A 17,686-nucleotide genomic window follows, 5' to 3' on the forward strand; every position below is an offset into this window, starting at 1 on the left:
ATTCTTTGATCTGAGAAAGGAGAGTTATTGATTTTTCAGTTTGCTAAGGTTTTTTCTTATTGTAAAGATGGGTCTGATGACTTCTAAATTTTTACAAGAGAAAGTTGAAACTGGAAGTCCAATGGAAGACTCTAAAGTCAAATCTCAGTTTAATTACGAGAGGTGTCTGCTCCTTCCATTTTGTTAGCCCTCAAGGGCACCTTTTTTGTTTTAACTGGTAAGATATGCATAATGTAAAATTTACCTCTTTAACCATTTGTAAGTGTACAACTTCAGTGGCACTAACTCTCTTCACATTGTTGGGCAGCCATTGCCACCATCCATCTCCAGAACTTCTTCATTCCCCAACTGAAGCTCTGTACCTGTTAAACACTAACTCCCCATTTCTCTCCCCCATCCCCCGGCATCCAACATTCTGTCCCTGTGAATTTGACTAAGCACCTCATATGAGTGGAATCATAGAATATTTGTCCTTTTGTGTGTGGCCTATTTCATTTAGCATCGTGTCTTCAAGGTCAAAGACACCTTTTAAACAGAACCTTCTATCAAAATATATTAAATTCCTCTTTAGCATGTACCTGAGTTGTTAGAGTTGTCCTTTTCCTGGGCTTATGACTTGGTTCAGTCATAATTTCATTGATTTGTCCAGTCCCAGATGGGAAGAGTTGGGTATGGGGTGAGGATGGGGTTGGATAAGATGTTAGACAGTTTTTAACTATTTTAAAGTCAAGTGTTTTATAATTTGTTCCAGGACTTGCAGAGTGTTCTCACATATTCAAATGAAAATAGTAAATACAGTTGGTGGTTAGAATGTGTACAGTATTTATTCTGTCTATCAGTTTGGAGGCTGAGTGTTCATAACCTGTCTCCTGAATAGGTACTAGTTTTATACAGATGAAGATTTTCATTTGTGGTGGTGTGGGGAATGCCATGCAACTAGGGAGGGTCTCGCTTATTATTGTAGTGCTACTTGGATCTTAATTTCATCCTTTTTATTCCTTTTGCTCCTAGTTGTGATGATTTATGGCTTCTGTATGAACCTTTATTTTTCCAGCCTATCCGTTGTGAAAGGGAGTCAGCTTGCCAGCAGTCAGGAGCGGGTGTGCTCTGATACATGTAGGCCTGGCAGGAGGACCAACACCTTGTTTGATCACTAGAGCCCAGGAGGTTGAGGACAGTGAGCTATGATCATGCCACTGCTCTACAGCTTGGGCGATGGAGCAAGACCCTGTCTGTCTGTCTGTCTCTTTTTCTTTCTAACTAAATAAATAAATGTTTACATAGTTGTTTCACTTTGTTGCTAGGGACTGTACCTTTCCTTTGGCAAAATATGAATTTGTTTCTTCCTGTTTAGAATAGGTAAGTTTTCTTTATTGCTGATAATTATATTATGTAGGACGTCTTTTTGGCAAGGGCTGTATTTATTCACTATTTGATTATACTTAAACTTTAGGCTGGGCATGGTGGCTCTTGCTTGTAATCCCAGCACTTTGAGAGGCTGAGGTGGGAGGATTGCTTGATCTCAAGAGTTCAAGACCAGCCTGGGCAACATAGCAAGTGAGACCCCATCTCAAAAAAAAAAAAAAGAACTTCTGGTGATTTTAGATTGCCTTTGGCAGTTGAGATTTATTCTGTAAGTACTCGTTTGTTTGTTTGTTTGTTTGTTTTTTGTATTTCTGAGTTTTGAGGCTTTTGTCTCCATAGTAGTAAATAGTATCAGATTAGTGTTTTCAAGTTTTTAGGTTTGCTTTTAGTAAATTATCACAGCAAATAGGGTCTGTTATCAGCAAAGCTGCCTCTAGCTCCCACTAAAATTCTCTTTGAGGGCAGGAATGTTTATTCTTGTTCACTGTTGTATCCCTAGAAAAATGGCTGGCACATGATAGATGTTCCATAAATATTTAATGAATGAATGTGTTTTATGAAAACTGTCAGTATTCACTATGTTAGAGAAATTATAGACTTTTACAAGTTTTAAAGAATCTGATTAGTTCTCTGATTTATCTTTTCATCTTTGTTGTTGCTGTTGTTAAATAGAGACGGGGTCTCACTCTGTCATCCAGGCTGGAGTGTGGTGGTGTCATCATAGCTCACTGCAGCTTTGAACTTTTGGCCTCAAGTGATCCTCCTGCCTTGGCCTCCCAAAATGCTGGGATTACAGGTGTAGCCACCACACTTAGCGTCTTTCATCCTTTTGCTGACTAATCAGTTTAGTATTTTTTTTTAACACTTCTATTCCAAGGTAACTTAGGAAGAGATGATACATAGTAGATTTTTATGAGACACCAATTCTTTTTAAAGTTTCTTTGGAAGAGGCGGCTAGCAAACATATAAGCCTATGATTTCAGTCATCTATACTTTAAAAAATTTATTTTTACTGTCTTCTTTATGTAATTGTTTCTAGGAATAATAACAAAGATCATATTTCTTCTGGATTTATTACCCATGCTCAAAAGGGAGTACATCGAAACTTATAAGTAAACTTTTTTGTTTATTTAAGAAATACTTAGAATACCTACTACAAGCCAGGCACACTATTCTCTGTGCTGGGAATACTTGTAAGAATGAAAAAAACACAACTTTAGTGAAACTTACCTTCTTGTAGAGGAGATAGAAATAAGTAAAATGTAGAGTAAAACCAGAGTTCTCTTAGAGGAGTTATTTGTGTAGGCTATAACTTTTAGAAATCATAAATTCCATTAAGTACCAAATTTTTTTTTTTTGACATTGTGGGAGAATGAGATTCTCCATGTGAGAACTTACAACAGTGCAAGGTACTTTGATAGGAGCAGTTTGGTGAACAAAGATGATTCTTTACAGCCTTTGCTCTCAAGAGACTCACATAAGAACTGCAAAACTATATAAAGGTAACAACCATGCAGTGTCAATAATATGCTTTAACAGTACAGAAAAGTTGAAGTTTCTTGACTGCTGGCTGAGTCTAGGCAGACAATAGGTGGAACAGAGGTATACCTAAGCTAAACAACATATGTGTTTGGGGAATGGTAACTTTTTTTGGTATGGTAGAATCAGGAAGATATGTGTTGAGATCTGTGGGGAATATCAGGAGCACAGACAAGAAGAGTAAATTAAAGGTGGATTGTTATCAGCCTGGGCAACATGGTGAAACTCCGTCTCTACAAAAAATACAAAAATCAGCCATGTGTGGTGGTGTGCACCTGCAGTCCCAGCTACTTGGGAGGCTGAGGTGGGAGGATCACTTGAGCCCAGGAAGATGAGGTTTCAGTGAGTGCTGATTGGGCCACTGCACTCCAGCCTGGGTGACAGAGTGAGACCCTGTCTCAAAAAAAGAAAAAGAAAAAAGGATTCTTAATGCAGCAGATCTCCAGATGGTCTTATTGGTAGTGGGGAGCCACAGATGACTTTTCAGCAGGACAGTGGCACGATTACATTTCTTGTGAACATTCAGTGACTATGGAAAAATGGGTTAGAGGATAGAGCAGGAGTTGCGTAGGGACCAATATGAAGTATCCAAATATGCAGTCAAGGGGCAAGATCACCAGTTTTGCTTGTCTGGGGAGTGTCAAAATAAGCTTCTGAGTCCTGTGAAGGGTGCCTCCTGAAACACAAGTCCATCATATATACTGTGAATGGAATTGTCTCAGGTGGCAGCCTTCTGACCAGCATAGATGAGGTCTTTAAGTTGAAGGTATTGAAAACTGAAGAAAAAGAAATGAATCCAAGAGAAGTTTGTAATTGATAGGATTGGTAGTCTACTGGGGATGGGAGTTTTGTGGAATAATAATAATAATGATAATAATTAAAGATGGTTTGAAGTTTAAGGCTATGTTAGGTGATGGTCTGGATGATACTTTTTGTTTTGTTTGAGACAGAGTCTCTCTCTGTTGCCCAGGCTAGAGCGCAGTGGTGCAATCTCAACTTAACTGCAATCTCCACCTCCCACAACCCATGTGAAACCCAGGTTCAAGCGATTCTCCTCCCTCAGCTTCCCAAGTAGCTGGGATTACAGGCATGTGCTGCCACGCCTGGCTACTTTTTTTTTTTTTTTTTTTTTATGTCTTTTTAGTAGAGATGGGGTTTCACCATGTTAGCCAGTCTGGTCTTGAACTCCTAGCCTCAAGTGATCCACCCGCCTCAGCCTTTCAAAGTGCTGGGATTACAGGCGTGAGCCACCATGCCTGGCTGACACTGTTTTGTTTTTGTTTTTGCCACTGTGTGTCTGCTTTTAATAAATTGCTTCGTTCCTCATTGGTCCTGTCTTAAACGTCTTCCACTCCTAATTCAGTCTTTGTAATTTGTTTTAGACTAGATATCCAAGCTTATTAGAAGTATTTCTGAAACAAAGGAATTTTTCCTGTGGGGTACATTGAGTAAAGGCTATGTGGGCTTTAAGTATACTGAAGTATAGGGATCTTGACGTCTGTCAAAGGTACTCATTTATTATGTCCCAGATTAAATTTTCTAGAAAAATTACCTTATATATTAACTTTCATATTATTTCATAATAACAATTTAGCCCTGCGGTTCTAGTTAAAAACTTTTATTGTGGAAAATTTTAAACATACCCTAAAATAAAGAGAATTGTATATAATGAACTCCAGCATATCTGTCAACATTTTGCTGGTCTTGTTTTATCTGTTCTCTTTTTTCCTCACCTCCTGGAATATTTTAAAGCAAATGCCAGGCATATCCATTCACTGTAGATACTTGAGTATCTAACAGATAAAGACTCTATTATTTTTCTTCTTATCCACAGTATCATTAGCACACCAAACAATCTTCTTTACCCTAATTTAACACCATCTAATGAGATAACCAGTTTGGGTTCATATTTTCCTGTTGGTTTCAAAAAAGGCGTTTTAAATAGTTAGTTTGTTTAAATCAGGTTCCAAACAAGTCTTGGGGTTATTTTTTAAATTGATTTTTTTTGCTTTTGAGACAGTTTCACTCTTTTTGCCAGGGTGGAGTGCAGTGGTGCGATCTCTGCTCACTGCAACCTCTGCCCACGGGTTCAAGTGATTTTCTTGCCTCAGCCTCCTGAGTAGCTGGGATTATAGGCGTGTGCCACAACACCCGGCTAATTTTTGTATTTCTAGTAGAGATGGGGTTTCACCATGTTGGCCAGGCTGGTCTCAAACTCCTGGCCTCAAAAGTGATTTGCCCACTTCAGCCACTTCAGGTGATCCACCTGCCTCGGCCTCCCAAAGTGCTAGGGTTACAGGTATGAGCCACTGCACCAAGCCTAAAATTGATTATTTTTTAAAGAGTATAAGCTGTTTCTAAAGAGAGCAATGCTGTTTTGACAGTCTTTCTACCTGAAACTTAGTTTTGCTTATCTGTGTAAGAACATGTTAAAATAATTGGTGCCGAGTTTTTTTTTTTTTTTTTTTTTTTATGATTTTTAACATTTTAGGAAATCTTTCTCTCTCTCTCTCTTTTTTTTTTTTGAGGCAGGATCTTACTCTGTCACCCAGGCTGGAGTATAGTGGTGCAATCTCAGCTCACTGTAGCCTCAACCTCCCAGGTTCAGGTGATCCTTCGTACCTCAGCCTCCTGAGTAGCTGGGACTACAGGGGTGTGCCACCATGCCTGGCTAAGTTTTGTACTTTTTGTAAAGATGGGGTTTCGCCACATTGGCCAGGCTGGTCTCAAACTCCTGGCCTCAAGTGATTTGCCCACTTCAGCCTCCCAAAATGCTGGGATTATGGACATGAGCTGTCATGCCCAGCCAGGAAATTTTTCTAAAAAGGAGGGAAGTAAGTATGACCTCACTTATTTAGAAGCCTAGAGAGTAGTAGTGTGAGCTGATTTGAGAAGATTCAAGTTTGGAGGAGACTACATCTCTACAAGAAAAAGAACCCCACATGGGATTTAAGGACTGCTTTGTAACTACTTGTTTGTTACACAGTGTTTTCTATCTCTCTGGATTTAGCTTCCCTGTCTGTAAAATAAAGGATGGGTGATTTTTTGGGTTTCTTTTATTTCTTAATTGTGTTTTATTTTACATTTATCCTTAACTTTGACAGGATTCTCAAAGTTGGATTGGTGGAAACAATGAACCATTGACAGGCTTTACATGGCGAGGTGGCTGTGAAAGAGAAACAACAGGCATACAAGTTTGGAATGAAGTATTTGTGATTGACAGACCTAATGGAACGAAAGTAAAATTCTGTTTATACTTTTCTACCCTGTGTTCTTTCTTGGGCTATTTTCTGATATCAGAAATCAAAACAACACAGAACTAGTAATGTTTGATAACTTTAACATATGGATTATTATGTCAAATGTATGAGATATAAGTACTTTTCTTAATTTAATGACTGATTTTCAAATTTATCATTTGATTTTTTTTTATAGTCATTTTTGGCCACTGTTTTACTAAGTATTTTAAACTCTCAAATTCCTAGGTTGCCGTGCTGCTTATGGATACCCAGGGTGCCTTTGATAGCCAGTCAACTATCAAAGACTGTGCAACGGTGTTTGCTCTGAGCACTATGACTAGCTCTGTCCAGGTGAGACACAAGAGTAAGTGGTACGATCAGTTCACATAATCATTTGACCCCTCTTTTTTTTTTTTTCTTTTTTGAGACAGAGTTTCACTCTTGTTGCCCAGGCTAGAGTACAGTGGCGTGATCTCGGCTCACTGCAACCCCTGCCTCCCGAGTTCATTCTCCTAACCCGAGTAGCTGGGATTACAGGCTCCCGCCACCATGCCCAGCTAATTTTTTGTATTTTTAGTAGAGACGGGTTTCACCATGTTGGCCAGGCTGGTCTCGAACTCCTGACCTCAGGTGACCCGCCCACCTTGGCCTCCCAAAGTGCTGGGATTACAGGCACGGTCCACCGCACCTGGTGTTTGGCCCCTCTTGAAAATGCCGTTTTAATTTTTTTTGAGATGGATTCTTACTATGTTGCCCAGGTTGGAGTGTAGTGGCTATTCATGGGTGTGATCATGCACACTCTAGCTTTTTCCTCCTGGGCTGAAGTGATCCTCCTGCCTCAGCCTCTTAAGTAGCTGGGACTATCAGCATGTGCCACCTTGTGCTGGCAAAATGCCTTTTGATTGAAGGGAAAAAAAGGAATTAAAATTAAAGAGAGCTATTTACATTTCTTGAAAGCTATTTACATTTCTTATTGGTTATTTACATTTCCATGCATGGTTTTCTGGCTTAGGATGTGAAATTTTGTACTTTGGATAGTTACAAAGGATGCAATAAACCAACAACCAGTCTCTTATTTTTTCATTATGGAATATATATATATTTTTTTTTTTAAAAAGGGAAAGATACCACATTATCTGTAATTGAAATCAGTTAGATGGCTACCAGACACAGCAATATGGAGAGTATATTTTTGTTTTTTTGTTTTTTTGGCTAAAACAAACAAAAAACCCAAGTAATTAAGCTTAGAAGTCTAGTTTTTTATTCTATATCTGTGACAAGTGGTACTCAGTTATTTGAACTAAAGGAGATAAAAGCAGAATAATTAATTAATGTTTAATTTAGAAAACCCAAATAATGCTTATGTAATAATAAACAGGATTTTTAGCATCTTCATTTAGGAAGGGATAAAATCCCTTCTCTTTTTCACTTATATTCAAATTGTATTTGGTGTTCTATCAGGTTTTAGTTTCTTCAGGCTGGGCCATTTCTTTTCTGGATAATTTAGATGGATTGGACTGAATTAAACTACCACATGTCATTTGGTATTTCTTTACTTTTTCTTTTCTGAGATCATCTGTGGCTGATACATCTCTGAAACATGAATTATTGAAGTATGACGGTTAGGCGCAGCTGGTGATGGTGTATCAAGAAGTATATTTGCAAATATTTTTTAAAAATGGGTATGTGATCCTCCCAAGATAAGAAATTGTTCTTATCAATGGTAGATCATAGGTGATGCTGTCACAGTGTCTTGGATTTTTTTAATGCTTTCCAGTAATGTCTGGAACATGTGACTCGTCTCTCTAAGCTCCCATTTTCCTCCTTCCTCAGTTTGAAGTACCTAGCTATCAGAGTGGAAAGAAGGTTGGCTGTTAACATGAGCTAAAAGAAGTGTACTGTTCAGCTTGGCTTCAGTTTATTATAAGGTTGGGATATTTGTCATTACCCACTAAGTGATGCTGGTGGGGACCCTCTAAGTCTCTTTTCTCTCTGATCTTGCAAGATGGCACAACTGTGATTCCCTTGAAGCAAGCAGAAGCCCCTCAGGTTAGCTGGCTCTAGAGGGAGTTCTCTGTCCTATAACTTACCCTTTGTCTTTTTTTCTTTGTTTATTCAACTTTCTGATAGTAAGAGACCTGGTTTTAGATAGCCACTTAAAGCTGTACAGCCACTTTGTTGTCTGTAAAATGAGTTTACTCATCTTGCCTATCTTGCATGTGGTTGTTATGTGCAGTCAGAAATGAGAGCTAAATGAGATAATGCATATGAAAGTGCTTTGTAAAGTATAAATAACCAAGAAGATTAAGATTATGATTATTTTCTTCCTTGCCTTTGAGGGGGTAGTTTTCTTTCCTTGTGTAAGATATCTGGCTGATAGATAAATGTTAATTTGATCTTCTTGTCATTTATTCCTTCAACAAATACATACTGAGCACCTGTTACATACAAGACAGTATGCTAAGTATTAGTGATCTAAGTTAAATAAATCCCTTTCTCTGTTTCCTGGCCCTGACAATGAAATGATCCAGACCTGTTTTCTAAAAGCAAAGGCCCGCATAGGTTAATCATGGTGTCAGAGTTTATGTTAAAAATGTTAAAATCTAAATCATCACCTCAGTCATCAATTACTTTTAAATCCTTGTTTGGAATTAGTAGCTAAGAATATTATTTTAGGTTTGCTGGCCTAAATTGACTATATTCTTGACCTCCAAGTGGTTTGGCCAGAGTATCACTTATTTGCTCTTAGAACAGATTGTTCGATCTTTGGAGTCACCCTGGTTCCTTAAGATGTAAGTTATTTTAGCAGAGGTGATACCTGTTGATGGCCACTTTTCTCCTGTGGCAGTGTAGATTACTTTCTAAAGATCTGTCTTAGAATTAATGGATGAAAATCCCCCTTTCCTGAGGATGTTTAGACCCTCCTTTATCAGCTCTAGTTGCCTCCAAAAAATTCTGGAAAGGGCAATAGTGCCACCTACTGTTATTTTTATTAGCTTCCACAGGCCAGTAAAATTGTCATGTTGAGTGGAAGTAAAAACTGATGAGTAAGCAAACTGAGGAGTGTGAGTAAAAAGAGAACCACACTAGACTAGAGTCAGTGGTAGTGGAGATACCCACTGAGTCACTGTATACTCTGATTGTACCAGGGAGGAATTTATCTTTGTAAACTATTGCCCCTTGTATTCACTAATTTAGAAAAACGATGGTGGAAATAACCTACACTCTTTAAAAGATGATCATATCATAACATTAAAGAGCTTTGAGAAGGAGTAAAAGAAACCTACTAGATAGCACACTTGTTTTTCTACCACTTTTAGGCCATGAATATGCATATATTCATGTTTTTTACATATTTTACTGCCACTGCTTCTTCCTTAATATTCCATCTTGACTATTGTTAGGAAAAAAGAGAAAATCCTTTTCACATGTCACTCATCAAGATAGTAGTTAAGTGATTCCTTTGTGCTGAGGTACAAAATAACCTTTTTTCCACAAGTAAAGTTATATACAAGCTGGGTATTCAAAACACTAATAAAAAACAAAATAAATTTTGTTTTAACAGGTATATAATCTGTCTCAGAATATTCAAGAAGATGATCTTCAACATTTGCAAGTACGTATTTCATTTTTTAATTTTAATTTTTTGAGTTGGAGTTTCGCTCTTGTTGCCCAGACTAGATAGAGTACAATGGCACAATCTCAGCTCACTGCAACCTCCCCCTCCCAAGTTCAAGGGATTCTCCTGCCACAGTCTCCCAAGTAGCATTACAGGCATGCGCCACCGCACCTGGCTGATTTTGTATATTTAGTGGAGATGAAGTTTCACTGTGTTGGTCAGGCTGGTGTTGAACTTCTAACCTCAGGTGATCCGCCCACCTCGGCCTCCCAAAGTGCTGGGATTACCAGGCATAAGCCACTGCACCCAGCTGCAAGCACATGTTTCTTAAAGAAAATGTGCCAAGTATTGAAAATTTAATTCTCACTTTATTGTGAATTTACACTTGGCAGCCTATAATACTGGTAACACGATTGAATGTTGTATGGGTTTAAACTGATGTATGACTTCTTAACTGGAAGAAATTTTGTATGTACCTAGTGTGTTAGAAAATTAAATGTTTGGTTTTCAAATGATTTTAAAGGTTCTGGTACCTGGAGCTTTGATGTAGAACAGGTTTACACATGTCTTCTTTGAATCTCTTTAGAGGCATTATTTTAACTAACTCAATTTAATAGTTATTTACAGAGTATGGAAGACTTGCGATGGAAGAAATCTACCAGAAACCATTTCAGGTAAAAAAGTCATTTTAACATTTTAAAGATTTGCCTATGAGAAGTTGTGAAGCCACCTCAGTTTGTAATTTTGGAGACACCAGGATATTACAACAGACCCATTGCTAGCCACAGATTCAGTGCAGTTGAAACTAACCTTTGGTAATGTCATCATCAGCATACTTACCAGTAATAGGCTAACAGGATAAATAGAATAAATGAATCTAGGCTAATTCTTAATGCTTTCACTTAGATTAAGGGGAGTAATGTTTATCTTAATAGATGTTATTCTAAACTTAATAGGAAATATAAGACAGTCATGCCAATTTTTATTAAGTAGTTGAGCAGATTATGGGTGAAATATACCCTATTTGGCCTATATCAGTTTTTTCTGAACTTGGATAATTTTGCCACCCAGGGGACATTTGCTAATGTCTGGAGACATTTTTGGTTGTCACAGTTTTGTGGGGGAGCTTAGCACCACTTGGTATCTAGCACATAGAGGCCAGAAATATGGTTCAACGTTTTACAGTACACAGTACAGCCACACACAACTAAGAATTAACTGACCCAAAATGTCAGCAGTGCTGAGGTTGAGAAATCTCACCCTCTATGAGTAAAAACATCCTGTGAAAATGTCCTTATTGACACCAGATCTATAATCAGTCTAGATAGCCATCAAGAATTAGTTGGTCTTGTAGTTAGTTATACAACCATGATATAAAATTATGATCTGCATGTCCTGATATACCCGTTTTTCATTTTTAAAAATCCTGTATTATTGCTTGTGGTGACTCTTCATATTTAGTGAAGTTCTTCAGTGCTGGTAATTGCTTGGTATAGGGCCTGGGAATGTTGTTTAAGTGGGTCCTTGATATAACCATGACCGGAAGTGACCATTTGGTTACTATAACTTTTGATAAGCATTGTTTAGGAGAGTAAGGGAGGCTTCAGTTGTTAGAGTTGTGATTTATTTTTGTAAATTTTCTTTATTGTAAAATAAACAATTTTTATTTTTGTGTGTATAGACATTAATGTTTTTGATTCGAGATTGGAGCTATCCTTATGAACATTCATATGGTTTGGAAGGTGGAAAGCAGTTTCTTGAAAAGAGATTACAGGTAAGACCTAATTCTTAAAGAGGAGAGCATAAGCACCAAGCTAGGCAAAGGGGTGGGCTGTCCGGACTGCTGGTCACATTGCCAGTATTTACCTGTCGTTGGAATAAAGTATTCCAGGTTAGCCCAAGTGACTCTGTTTGTAATTGATGAAAAGTAAAGTGGTTGCATTCCTACCGAAGAAGACGGTGCCTTGAATCAAAATTAAGGATCATGATCCTTTATTCCTAAAGGTAGCCCCCCATTGAAGTACTTGTGTATTAGTCTGTTCTCACACTGCATAAAGAACTACTTGAGACTGGGTAATTTATGAAGAAAAGAGGTTTAATTGACTCACAGTTCCACAGGCTTAACAGGAAGCATGACTGGGAGGCCTCAGGAAACTTACAATCATGGCGGAAGGTGAAGGGGAAAGCAAGCACCATTTTTTTTTTTTTTTAAATGAGGTTAAAACCAATTCAACATAATTAGATTATTCGAAAGGCATTTCCAGACCCTACTTTTGGAAATAATTTGAGTCATCGCATTTTCTCTCTCTGGTTCATTTAGAAGAAATTAACACAAAGCACAATAGACATACTAACTAAACTCAGAATTATGTAAGTGAAAAACAAGAAAGTTGTTTGGAAAAAACCTTACTGAAATGTGATACATATATTCAGAAAATTGCTCAAATCATAAGCGTGTAGCTTGATGAATTTGTAAAAAAGGAACATAGCTATTTAGCCAGCACCTAGAAGCACCCACCTCCATATACCAACCCCCACCCAAAACCCTCTACCACTATCCTGACTTCTCACAGGCTTTGTTTTTGTACTTTATATGGATGGAATCACATAAAGAATGTATTTGTTTGAATCTAGCTTTTTTTTTTTTTTTTTACCCAATATTATGTTTCTGAGGTTAATCCATGTTGCATATAGTTTAATTCATTTATTCTCATTGCTGTATAATATCCATTGAATGAATAGACAACAGTTTTTCCATTCTGCTGTTATTGGAGATTTAGGTAGTTTCCAGGTTTTAATTATAAATAGTGCATATTTTGTTAAAATTATTTTCCAGAAAAGTATTTAGGAGACTATGTGAGTTATATTTGGATAAATGAGTAATTATCTAAAATGTTTCTAAGTTTAAGATTTTCTTCCCCCCAATACATGCCAGTTTCCCTTCTCAAAATTCTAATAACTAGCATAAATCATAAATAATCACGTAGAGAGGGACCTGAAATCCTAACACATTTCTAAGGTCTTTGTACTGCACTGTAATTTTTTTATCTTAGCTTTTACTTTGCAGGGGCTGAACTTTTTATTTGTAGGCAAATTTATACTTTGTTTTGTTCTGTTTTGTTGCTGTTATAAGTACTTTAAAGGTAAATTCTTAATTTATTTACTGGTGTATAAGTCACAACCGTAATTCGTTATTTGGCTATTAGATACTGTGATTAACTACCTTATTTGTAGTTTTTGCTGTTCCAGGCAGCTTACTTGGGAAAAACATCTTTTCTGGTTTAAGAAAATGTGGGGTTGGCTGGGTGCGGTGGCTCATGCCTGTAATCCCAGCACTTTGGGAGGCCGAGGTGAGTGGATCACCTGAGGTCGGAAGTTCGAAATCAGCCTGACAACCCTGTCTCTACTGAAAATACAAAATTAGCCGGGCGTGGTGGTGCATGCCTGTAATCCCAGCTACTCAAGAGGCTGAGGCAGGAGAATCGATTGAACCTGGGAGGCGGAGGTTGTAGTGAGCCGAGATCGCACCATTGCACTCCAACCTGGGCAACAAGAGCGAAACTCTGTCTTAAAAAAAAAAAAAAAAAAAAAAGTGGGGTCTTAACAAAGTGGTCAGAAATGGGCCTTCGTAATTTTTTGTATTGTCAAAAAAGACTCCTTAGGAGTAGCATCTGAGTTAAGTGTGCATGTGAGTCTGTGTGTGTTTTCTTTAAAAAATTTTTTCTTTCTGCTGTTTACAACTTCACCTGTCTCTCTCTGCCCTCAGGTAAAACAAAATCAACATGAAGAGCTTCAGAATGTAAGGAAGCACATACACAATTGTTTCTCAAATCTTGGTTGCTTCCTTTTGCCACATCCTGGTCTTAAAGTTGCAACTAATCCTAGTTTTGATGGGAGATTGAAAGGTGGGAATTCCCATTCTTTTTAAAATCTGAACTTATTTATTAGAGGTGGAAAGTTTTTTAAGAAAATACATGGCGCCTTAAATGTACTGTTTTATACTGGAGAATGTTTGGATGCATTGTTCATGTTGTGATTGTAATGCTCTGTGTTGTTTCTCTAGCATTTCATTGATTTGTTTGCAGCTGTCTAGCATATTGATTAACCTATTTTATAATGTCTGTAGCTCAGCACTGATGTCCTGAAAATTCTGAAGGCTGAGAGCATTTCCTTTCAATTGATTGCAGTCTGTTAAAAGGTTTTATCATTTTATTATATTGATGAAATCAGACATAAGTCTCTGTTTCGGGAGTGATAGTATAGTTGATGTATGTTGTAGGATTATTTTGAGTGTGGTGGCAAAACGCTTGGGGATTGACAAAACTTTCACAGCATGGCTGGTAAAACAAAATCTAGTAGTAAAACTTAATACAATTTTATGAATTGTTTGCCTCTTGAAAAAGGACATTTTCGTTTATACTAAAAGTGAAATTTGTCTTGGTAGTCCACAAATTTATTTATGGTTTATTTATTATTTGAACTGGCAGTGTTACTGGGGGTTTGGGGAAAATAGCCTAGTAGAGTAGGGGGGGATTATATTTTTTCCTATGGCATGTTGGATGAGCTTTTTTTTTTTTTTTTTGAGATGGAGTCTTGCTCTGTCGCCCAGGCTGGAGTGCAGTGGCCGGATCTCAGCTCACTGCAAGCTCCGCCTCCCGGGTTTATGCCATTCTCCTGCCTCAGCTTCCCAAGTAGCTGGGACTACAGGCGCCCGCCACCTCGCCCGGCTAGTTTTTTGTATTTTTTTAGTAGAGACAGGGTTTCACTGTGTTAGCCAGGATGGTCTCGATCTCCTGACCTCGTGATCCGCCCATCTCGGCCTCCCAAAGTGCTGGGATTACAGGCTTGAGCCACCGCGCCCGGCCTTTTCTTTTCTTTTCTTTTTTTTAAAAAAAATGAATCCACTTCAGTAATAGCTATGTATTCTTGTTTCATAAAACAGAATTTTATGAAATCGAACCAATAGGGACCTAATTTTTTTTGGACTAATATGCTGCTCAATTTTGTGTTTTCTAGATATTGATGAAGACTTTAAACGAGAGCTTCGAAATCTGGTTCCATTGCTGCTTGCCCCTGAAAATTTGGTAGAAAAAGAGATAAGTGGATCTAAAGTCACTTGTAGAGATCTTGTAGAATATTTTAAGGTAGGTGAGCTCTTAAACGGCTTTGTCTAAGATAGAAATGTAGTTGACTTAAAACTCATCTGTATATGTAAGAAATTCCTTGTCTTTATTTTAAAACAAAAAAGAGTAAGATTTGTAATTTATCTTTCTGACTTGAATTAGATGTACCTGTGTTTAAGGATATTTAAAAGATTATAGCAGATTTCTGTCTCCTAGACAGTGATTTAATTTATTTACAAAATTATCTTTTTCTCCATCTCAGATATGGAGAGAACAAGCCATCATACTATAATACTACTCTGTCATTAGTGAATGATAATAGGAATGGAGAACATAATTTTACATCCTTACTTCTCACAAAAACACTCCCTCAGAGTTCTGAGGACTTGATAAGAGCAGCTGAAAGTATTCATACTGGTTCAAGTAAAGTATTCATAGGTTTTTTTTCCCCCTATTCTTTTCTAGTCTTTATAGCTTGCCTGCCAGAACAAGACCGTTGTGGAAGGTTGTATTATTTGTAGTAGTTTTAACTAAGAGTGTATTTTGTTCACTTATTGGATACTTGATAGTTACTCTCATATTATCTTTGTTTAGTTATGAATGAATTTTTTAAAATGTATTTTTACTTTTTAAAATTTTTGTGGGTATGTAGTATGTATACTTATGGGGTACATGAGATATTTTTGATACAGGCATACAATGCATCATAATCATATTAGAGTAAATAGGGTGTCCATCACCTCAAGCATGTATCCCTTCCTTATGTTACAATCTAATTATACTCTTTTAGTTATTTTAAAATGTACAGTAAGTTATTATTGACTGTAACTACCCTGTTATGCTATCAAGTACTAGATCTTATTCTAACTATATTTTTGTACCCATTAACCATCTCTGTTCCCCCTCCAACCTCTAGTCTAGACTAGAGTCTAGGAAAATATAGTTAGAATAAGATCTAGTATTGATAGCATAGCAGAGTACTAGAACAATGGTTTCCTAGACTCTAGTAACCATCATTCTAGTACTCTATCTCATGAATTCAATTGTTTAAAGTTTTAGCTTCCACAAATAAGTGAGAACATGTGATGTTTGTGTTTTCTGTGCCTGGCTTATTTCACTTAACATAATGTCCTCCAGTTCCATCATGTTGTTGCGAATGACAGGATCTCATTCTTTTATATGGCTGAATAGTACTTAATTGTGTATATGTACCACATTTCTTTATCCATTCGTATACTGATAGACACTTAGGTTGCTTCCAAATTGTAGCTGTAGCGACTAGTGCTGCAGTAAACATAAAAGTGCAGATATATCTTCTATATACTGATTTTTTTTTTCTTTTGGGTATATACCTAGCAGTGGGATTGCTGGATCATATGGTCATTTTATGTTTAGTCTTTTGAGGAACCTCAAACCGTTCTCCATAGTGGTTGTACTAATTTACCTTTCTGCCAACAGTGTACGAGGATTCCCTTTTCTCTACATCCTTGCCAACATTTGTTATTGCCTGTCTTTTGAATAAAAACCATTTTAAATGGAGGAAGATGATATCTTTCTGTAGTTTGATTTGCATTTCTCTGATGATCAGTGATGTTTTCATATCCTGTGTCCCATTTGTATGTCTTTTGAGAAATGTCTGTTCAGATCTTTTGCCCGTGTTTTGATCAGATCTTTCGATTTTTTTTTTCTTTTCCCTATAGCGTCGTTTGAACTCCTTATATATTCTGGTTACTAATTCCTTATCAGATGAGTAGTTTGCAAATATTTTCTCTCATTCTGTGGGTTGCGTCTTCACTTTTTTGATGTGCAAAAGCTTTTTAACTTGATATGATCCCATGCATTTATTTTTGCTTTGGTTGCCTGTGCTTGTAGGGTATTACTGAAGAAATCTTTTCCCAGACTGGTGTCCTGGAGGGTTTCCCCAGTGTTTTCTTCTTCTTTTTTTTCTTTATTTTTTTGAAATGGAACCTTGCTCTGTCACCCAGGCTGGAGTGTAGTGGCGTGATCTTGGCTTGCTGTAACCTCCGCTTCCCGGGTTCAAGCAATTCGCCTGGCCTCAGTCTCCTGAGTGGCTGAGATTACAGGCACCTGCCACCATGCCAGCTAATTTTTGTATTTTTAGTAGAGACAGGGTTTCACCATGTTGGCCAGGCTGGTCTCAAACTCCTGAGCTCAAGTGATCTGCCTGCCTCTGCCTCCCAAAGTGCTGGGATTACAGGTGTGAGCCATCATGCCTGGCCACTGATGTGTTCTTTTAGTAATTTCATAGTTTGGGGTCTTAGATTTAAGTCTTTAATCCATTTGGATTTGATTTTCATATGTGGCTAGAGATGGGGTCTAGTTTCATTCCTCTGCATATGGATATTCAGTTTTCCCAGCACCATTTATTGAAGCCACTGTCATTTTCTCAAAATTTGTACTGAAGTACAACTTTCAGTACTGTGTAGAATAGCAGTGGTGAAAGTGGGTTTCCTTGTTTTGTTTCAGATCTTAAAGGAAAGGTTTTCAATTTTTCCCAGTTCAGTATGATACTAGCTGTGGGTCTGTTTTATATAGCTTTTATTATATTGAGATCTGTTCCTTCTGTACCTTTTGAGGATTTTTACTATGAAGGGATATTGAAATTTTACCAAATGCTTTTTCAGCATCAATTGAAATGGTCATATGGTTTTTGTCCTTCATTCTGGTGATATGATGTCTCACACTCATTGACTGATTGATTGATTTGTGTATGTTGAACTATCCTTGCATCCCTGTCTGACCCTTGGTGATAATGAATGATTGTTTTAGTGTGTTGTTGA

At 37.4% G+C, this 17,686-nt stretch overlaps 1 protein-coding gene across 7 annotated transcripts in view; it reads left to right on the top strand.

Annotated features, from left to right (window-relative positions):
- Positions 1-17,686, top strand: part of ATL2 (atlastin GTPase 2) — a 79,698-nt gene that overhangs the window by 50,538 nt on the left and 11,474 nt on the right. For 6 of the 7 annotated variants that reach the window (XM_033175993.1, XM_033175988.1, XM_033175989.1 and 3 more), the window contains 7 exons: positions 6,009-6,143; positions 6,390-6,494; positions 9,709-9,759; positions 10,380-10,436; positions 11,444-11,536; positions 13,529-13,667; positions 14,779-14,906. In XM_033175993.1, coding sequence (XP_033031884.1) covers positions 6,405-6,494; positions 9,709-9,759; positions 10,380-10,436; positions 11,444-11,536; positions 13,529-13,667; positions 14,779-14,906 — 558 coding nt within the window. In that variant the 5' untranslated portion in view covers positions 6,009-6,143; positions 6,390-6,404. Of the gene's footprint in view, positions 1-6,008; positions 6,144-6,389; positions 7,826-9,708; positions 9,760-10,379; positions 10,437-11,443; positions 11,537-13,528; positions 13,668-14,778; positions 14,907-17,686 lie in introns of all 7 variants that reach the window. The other variant, XM_033175994.1, reaches the window with a different exon arrangement.

Source organism: Trachypithecus francoisi, unplaced genomic scaffold, assembly GCF_009764315.1.
Source record: "Trachypithecus francoisi isolate TF-2019V2 unplaced genomic scaffold, Tfra_2.0 Lachesis_group17, whole genome shotgun sequence".
NCBI classification, from domain to species: Eukaryota; Metazoa; Chordata; class Mammalia; order Primates; family Cercopithecidae; genus Trachypithecus; species Trachypithecus francoisi.